The sequence below is a fragment of the Citrus clementina genome, unplaced genomic scaffold (assembly GCF_000493195.1).
Source record: "Citrus clementina cultivar Clemenules unplaced genomic scaffold, Citrus_clementina_v1.0 scaffold_8, whole genome shotgun sequence".
Taxonomy (NCBI): domain Eukaryota; kingdom Viridiplantae; phylum Streptophyta; class Magnoliopsida; order Sapindales; family Rutaceae; genus Citrus; species Citrus x clementina.
The window spans coordinates 5,592,796-5,600,394 of record NW_006262022.1 but is presented as its reverse complement, the minus strand read 5'-3'; the positions used below and the strand labels follow the sequence as shown (position 1 = coordinate 5,600,394).

The window sequence follows — 7,599 nt, the reverse complement described above, 5'->3', positions numbered from 1 at the left end:
CTTGAAGAGGCTTTTTGTACGATCCAAGATATAATTTGAAGTTTGAAGGGTAGCAAATCCAGTGATATGGACAGAATTACTATTGCTGAGCAACGGCAGAACCTGCATTGGTTGCAATTGCTTGTGCAGAGGGCGCATCGATGCTAGAACCTAATTTGATTGAATGAAACTAGAAAAGAATTTCTAAACTTCTAACATTACCATCCTATTTACAATAGACTAGTTCCCCAAAATTCAAGGAAATTAACGTATAGTGAAAGACCTCTTTCCAAAATTAGAACTCTGTGGTAAAAGTCTACTTTCCCAATTTAAAACGGATTAAAGTCATAGAATAAAACTGAATTTGACACAAATAAGTCAGCAAACTAAAATGGAACAAATTTGAAAAGTCGATGAATTTGTTTCCAAATATTCAATTATGTGACTACTTACATATTTTTTGTCAAAATGTGTTAGTAATATACTTATTTTCTTTTATACTTTTAATGAAGGAATTTTCCGTATAAAAGAACCAGAACTTGTTCAAAACATTCATGCTTTAACCATGAAAATGAAGCTCTATATTGCAACAATAATTATCACCTTTTATGTTCTCACATCATACTATTTCCTTTCAATTCAAATCATATAAAACTTTCCTCTGCATCTTTACTTAACCCCTTAATTCTCTTTAGTTAACTAGCTTGGCTTTCACAGCCTTCTATCAATTTTGCATTAAGGAACTGAAGCAGGCCTTTGAGTGCAATCTCCGGATCTTCATTCTTCAGCAACTGCTCACCAACGTCTGCAGGAGTCACCCGTACATTCTGCATTATCTCTTTGATTTCATATATAAGGGGATGGTCTGTTATTCCCAGATAATTGGCAGCCAGTGTATCAAAACCACAAGGAGTGCAGTAGGACATGTAAATGTGCACATCCATGCGGCCAGGGCGCAGCACTGCTGGGTCCAATCTGTCTTTGTGATTTGTGGTGAACACGATAATCCTTTCATCTCCGCAACTTGACCACAAACCATCTAAAAAGTTAAGCAATCCGGAAAGTGTCACCTGAATAACAAATGAAACAAAAAAGAATAAGGCACAGGGATTTTTAGAGAAAGAAATCTTTTTGTTATCATAAGCTGTTGGTTGTACCTGCATTGGTCTAAGTGGTTTAAGAACATTCACTGTTGTAGGCTGAGCTTGTCGATCTTCTAACTCAAGGCTGCAGTCAATATCTTCAACAACAAGTATTGATCGGTTACCTGTACTAAGCAAAACTCTCCTTAGCTCAGAGTTGGAATGGACAGCAGAGAGTTCCAAGTCATAAATGTCAAAATTAAGATAATTTGACATTGCAGCAATCAAGCTTGATTTCCCAGTTCCAGGAGGGCCATACAGCAAGTATCCACGTTTCCAAGCCTTTCCTACTCTTCGGTAATAGTCTTTTCTTTTGACAAACCTTTCAAGATCCTCTATTATCATTTTCTTCAGCTCTGCCTCCATGGCTAATGTATCAAGTGTAGCTGGATGATTGAAGGTAATCCAGTGCCAAGAATCCAGTCCAAATCTACGAGCATGATCTCGATTTAAGGAGTACAGCTTCAAAGTTTTATTCTCTTCTTGTGCAGACTTTGATTTCCTTAATATATAAGGGAAGTAAGAATTGAGAACCTTATCTTTGTGTTGCTTATGAAAAGTGAGGTTGAAATATCGGATTTCAGATTGCATCTTTGTAGATTGGCCGGTGTTACAGAGCATGGTCAGAGCTGTGAGGATGAGCACACTTGATAACTTGATAGCTGACGTGTAAAAGATTCAGTTAGCTGAGTCAGCTACTTTGTTAACCAATTGGTTTAGCGTGTATAGAATATAAAACAGATTTAGTTTACTTTGTAACTGAGTATAAATAAAGAGCTGTAAGCACGATTGTGTGGTTGAGTTTTATTCAATAAATTCTAGATTCTTCTTCGTCATTTTTCTTCACTTTCTCATCGTTTTCCTTACTCTCCAAACATATAATTACAGATTCTTTCATGGTATCAGAGCAAACAATGATGAGCTCGAATCAAACCTCTGGATCTTATAGTTTTGTTACTCCTGTGAAACTCGACCAAAATAACTTCATTGTTTGGAGAACTCAGATTTTAACAACAATTAAAGGTAACGGCTTGGAGAGCTTCATCAATGGTGATCGAGCCTGTCCAGAGCAATTTCTTCCATCAGCTGTCACTGGAGCTATTGATTCAACAAGATCAGAGATCGAGAAATTAATCCAGAGTTTTTTGCTTGGGTGAAGACTGATCAGTTGATTCTGAGTTGGATGATGTCATCCATTCAACAAAATTTGCTGGCAACGGTGATTCATTGCTCTACTACTAAAGAGCTTCTGGACACACTTACTAGTATGTTTATCTCACAATCTCAGGCTAGAATAATGCCTCTTAAAATGCAGATTCAAACACTTAAAAAAGGCTCAATGTCAATGATTGATTATTTTGCTAAAATGAAAAGGTTATCTGATAGCTTAGCTCTGGCTGGAAAACCTGTTGAATTGAGTGATTTTGTTCAATATGTTTTGACTGGATTGGATTCCTCAGATTATGAGTCTCTTGTTACGAGTGTCTTAGCTAGAGGTGACAAGATTAATCTTGATGAGTTTTACTCTTTACTGTTAAGTCATGAGAATAGAGTTGAGCAGAAGAGAGGCAAAATTGCTAGTGATGTTACTCATAATTTGTCAGCTAATATGGCACAAAAACAGTTTAATTCTGGAAAAAATGCTGGTGGTAATCCAAGATATAATAATAATGGAACTTATGGTGGAGGTGTCTATGGAAATTTTGCTAATGGAAATGGTATGGGACAATCTGGTGATGGTAATTCAACTATTGTTTGTCAAATCTGTTTTGTACCGGGTCATGGAGCTCACAAGTGCAAGAATAGGTACAATTCTGCTTTTGTACCTTCAAGGAATCAAGCAAGAGGAAATTTTAATGGCAATTTTAGGGCTGGTCAAAGGAATTTTGGAAGGGGATTTGGAAATTCAGGTGGTAGATTTTTTAATGGTGCTTATGGCAGAGGGTTTAATTCTCAATTTGGCAATGTCTTTACTAATCATAATGCTGGAAATTTCAATTTGCCAAGAGGTCCAGGATATCAAAGCTATGTGATGTGCTCAGATCCAGCTGCTTTTTATGTTACTCAACCTAGTAGCTCCACTGGTGCAAGTTCTTCTGCTTCTGGTTTTGGTTTTACTGGAGATTACAGCGGCTGCTCTCCTTCTGCACCCACAGTTCCTACTCCTGAGATGGTTGAAGATCCCACCTGGTACATTGACAGTGGTGCAACTAATCATATCACCAATGATGCAGGTAAACTTCTTGAACCAAAATCTTATAGTGGAAGTGAAAAGTTGCTTGTTGGTAATGGTTCTTCTCTGCATATTAAACAAGTTGGATCAGTATTGCTAGACACAACTACATCTGAACCTTTGTTGCTGAGTCATGTTCTTTATGTTCCTCAAATAACCAAAAATTTACTTAGTGTCTCGAAACTTCTAGCTGATAATAATGCTACTATTGAATTTCTTGAAAATTGTTGTTTTGTTAAGGCCAGGAGTTCAGGGACCATCTTGCTTAAAGGAATTGCAAAAGGAGGATTGTATCAAGTCCAGATTGCATCCCAATCTTCTGATGATAGCCCAGTTTTATTTTGTCAATCTTCTGTCAATCACTTTGAATCTATGTTTGCTTATTTTCCTTCTTTGTCTTGTAATGGTTCTGTTGTCCAGAATAATCCTTCCCTTGTCAGTAATAACTCATGTAAGTCAGCCCTGATAGCTAATACAAGCACTGCTGACATCAATTTGCTTCACAAAAGGCTAGGACATCCGGCTTTTCATACTCTCAAAAATGTATTGAAGGATTGTACTGACTTTTCCTTGAATAAAATCAAACACTTGAGTTTCTGTAATGCCTGTCAGTTTGGTAAAAGTCATCTGTTACACTTTGATTCTGTTCCAACAAAAACAGTAGAGCCTCTTCAACTCTTATATGCTGATCTTTGGGGTCCTTCTCATGTTACTTCAACTCAGGGTTATTCCTATTATTTGTCCATTCTAGATGATTTCAGTAGGTTTACATGGATCTTTCCCTTGACTGCTAAATCTGATGCTCTTCAAGTGTTCATAAACTTCAAAAACTTCATTGAAAAACACTTGCATAGGCATATCAAAACTGTCCAGACAGATTGGGGAGGAGAATTTAGAAGTTTCTCCATATATCTTGATCAATTTGGTATTCAATTCTGACATCCTTGTCCTCATATTCATCATCAAAATGGTAGAATAGAAAGAAAACATAGGCACATTGTGGATATTGGCCTCACTTTGTTAGCCCAAGCGAGTTTGCCACTAAAATTCTGGTGGAATGCTTTTCACACAGCTGTGTTTCTCATCAATAGATTGCCTACACCAACCTTGAATAATATTTCACCTTATCAAAAAATCTTTCATAAAAAACCAGATTACAATTTTCTCAGAACCTTTGGTTGTGCTTGTTATCCTTACCTCAGGCCATATAATAGGCACAAACTTGAGTTTAGATCAGGTAGATGTGTCTTCATTGGGTACAGCTCTCAACATAAAGGGTACCAATGTCTTCATTCTTCTGGTAGGGTGTACATCTCCAATCATGTCATCTTTGATGAAAACTCCTTTCCATATGTGCCTGGCTCAGACTTTTCTTCTGTTACACAATCATGTAATTCAAATGATACAGTTTCCCATTCGTCCACTATCTCTACTCCTATCTTTACTCATTTTCCAGCACTGCAATCTCCTCTGCAATCCTCTTCAGCAAGTGGTTCCTCCGAGTTTTCAACAACAATTCCCAGCCAGGTAAATTCCCCTTATTCTTCTTCTCATACACCACAAATGTCTGATATTCAACCTTTAAATGATACTCAATCACTACCACATATAATACCTGCTGCACCACCAATAGGACATTCTATGATCACCAGATCTAAAGCTGGCATTTTTAAGCCAAAGTCTTATCTTGCTGCTCTTTTAGCCACACCCTCAGAACCTACCTCTGTTTCCCAAGCAATCACTGATCCAAAATGGTTTCAAGCAATGCATGAGTATCAAGCACTTCAAAACAATCATACCTGGGTTTTAGTACAACCATCAACACCTGTCAAAGTAATTGGCAGCAAGTGGGTTTTCAGAATTAAATATAACTCAGATGGAACCATTTCTAGATACAAAGCAAGACTTGTGGCAAAAGGTTTCCATCAGACACATGGAATAGATTATACTGAAACCTATAGTCCAGTTGTGAAAGCTTCCACAGTTAGAATAGTTTTGAGTTTAGCTGTCATGAACAAATGGATCCTTAGACAGGTAGATGTAAACAATGCATTCTTGAATGATTTTTTGGTTGAAGATGTGTATATGGTCCAGCCTGAAGGATTTGTTGATCCTACAAAGCCTACTCATGTATGCAAACTCAAGAAGGCCATCTATGGATTAAAGCAAGCCCCCCGAGCATGGTTTGACAGATTCAAGAATGCTATGGTAGATCAGTGGGGTTTTCTAAACTCTAAGTCTGACAGCTCTCTCTTCTATAAGTGGGAAAATAATCATATCTTACTTGTCTTAGTATATGTTGATGACATAATTGTTACTGGATCTAACTACCAACTGGTGCAGCAAGTAATTCATAATATGCAGACTACTTTTGCCTTAAAGGATTTGGGGGAGTTAAACTATTTTCTTGGGATTGAAGTCTCTAAGACAGCAGCTGGAGTTCATCTATCTCAAGCCAAATATATAGCTGATCTCTTAGCAAAACATGATATGGCAAGTTGCAGTCCAGTTCCTACTCCTATGTCCACAGGGCATCATCTCACAAAAAGTTCAGGCTCACCTATTTCTAATGCATCTCAGTACAGAAGTATAATTGGGGCCTTGCAGTATGTGACTCTAACAAGACCTGAGATAGCATTCTCAGTTAACAAACTAAGCCAATTTCTATCCTTACCAATGACAGAACATTGGGAAGCATGTAAACGACTTTTGAGGTATTTGAAGGGATCCATTCATTTTGGCTTGCATTTTTATCATTGTGGAACTTTACAAGTGAACTGTTATAGTGATTCTGATTGGGCATGTGACAAAGATGATAGAAAATCAGTAGCTGGGTATGCAGTGTATCTTGGTTCGAATGTAGTTTCATGGTGTTCTAAGAAACAACAAGTGGTTTCAAGGTCCAGTACTGAAGCTGAGTACAGAGCCTTAGCTCAAGCTACATCTGAAGTTGTTTGGATTGAAAATCTGCTTAGTGAGTTGAAAATCAAACTTGTTACAGAACCTATTATGTGGTGTGATAATCAAGGTGCCATAGCTTTGGCTTACAATCCAGTTTATCATGCTAAAACTAAGCATGTTGAATTGGACATTCACTTTATCAGGGAGAAAATAGCGGCCAAAAAGATTGAAGTGCAATTTGTTCCAAGTGAGGATCAAACTGCAGATATACTTACCAAGCCACTAACTTTTGACCGCTTCCATTATCTTCGCAGCAAGCTAAATGTCCATCCTGGACAGTTTAGCTTGAGAGGGGATGTTACAGAGCATGGTCAGAGCTGTGAGGATGAGCACACTTGATAACTTGATAGCTGACGTGTAAAAGATTCAGTTAGCTGAGTCAGCTACTTTGTTAACCAATTGGTTTAGCGTGTATAGAATATAAAACAGATTTAGTTTACTTTGTAACTGAGTATAAATAAAGAGCTGTAAGCACGATTGTGTGGTTGAGTTTTATTCAATAAATTCTAGATTCTTCTTCGTCATTTTTCTTCACTTTCTCATCGTTTTTCTTACTCTCCAAACATATAATTACAGATTCTTTCAGCCGGTGTATAAGACATATTGCGTGGATTCTACTTGTCTTGTGACCTGCTTCCATTTGAGCTTCACTCCATCAAAGTGATCTACGATCTCTTGGTTTTTCGCCATTGAAATGGACATTTTAGTCTCTTTCTCAGGCATGCTTACTCTAAACATTTTGGTAGAGGGGGAGATTTTGTTGCCTAAGTAGATATCAGCAGCCCTATAGATTTGGTTGCTAGCCAGCCCATCGAATTGATCAATGATTAAGGTTATCTCAGAGGAAAAAGATTCGAAAAGCCCTCTTATATTCATCAGGACAAACAGCTTAAGTTCATGGGGTACCAATTCTCGGGCTATGGACCGAATGACCATGGCTGAAGCAGCAACAGAAGCTGCAGTTGATACAATTGTTTTGGCAGAAGGCATTTTGGTATTAGAAAATTTCTCAAGGTTCGATGCAATTGTTCTGGCAGAAAGCATGTTGGTAAGGGAACTGAAGTAAAATTTGATATTGGGCGACTTCTTGTTTCACCTTAAAATTGATCTGTTCCAAGGTCTTGAATAGTCACTTTCGTGGAACCTGAATGGAAAAACAAGATTCTTGTGCTTTAGTTGGATGTTTTCTTCCTTCTTCCGAAAAGCTTGTTTTGTCCTTGTCTATTTGGCCTCTTGAAATTGTTTCCATCAGAACAATCTGTGTGGATACACTTGGCATACCTC

The 7,599-nt window shown here is 37.7% G+C and overlaps 1 protein-coding gene across 1 annotated transcript; it reads right to left on the bottom strand.

Moving 5' to 3' along the window:
* Window positions 1-647: 647 nt before the first annotated feature.
* LOC18035385 (protein HYPER-SENSITIVITY-RELATED 4) lies at window positions 648-7,390 on the bottom strand. Its single transcript, XM_006423273.2, has 4 exons — window positions 6,916-7,390; window positions 6,125-6,145; window positions 1,137-1,712; window positions 648-1,049 (listed from the first exon to the last, which is right to left on the bottom strand). The coding sequence occupies exons 1-4, from the start codon at window positions 7,357-7,359 to the stop codon at window positions 675-677; spliced, it is 1,416 nt and encodes a 471-aa protein (XP_006423336.2). The 5' UTR covers window positions 7,360-7,390; the 3' UTR covers window positions 648-674.
* Between the last annotated feature and the right edge of the window lie 209 nt (window positions 7,391-7,599).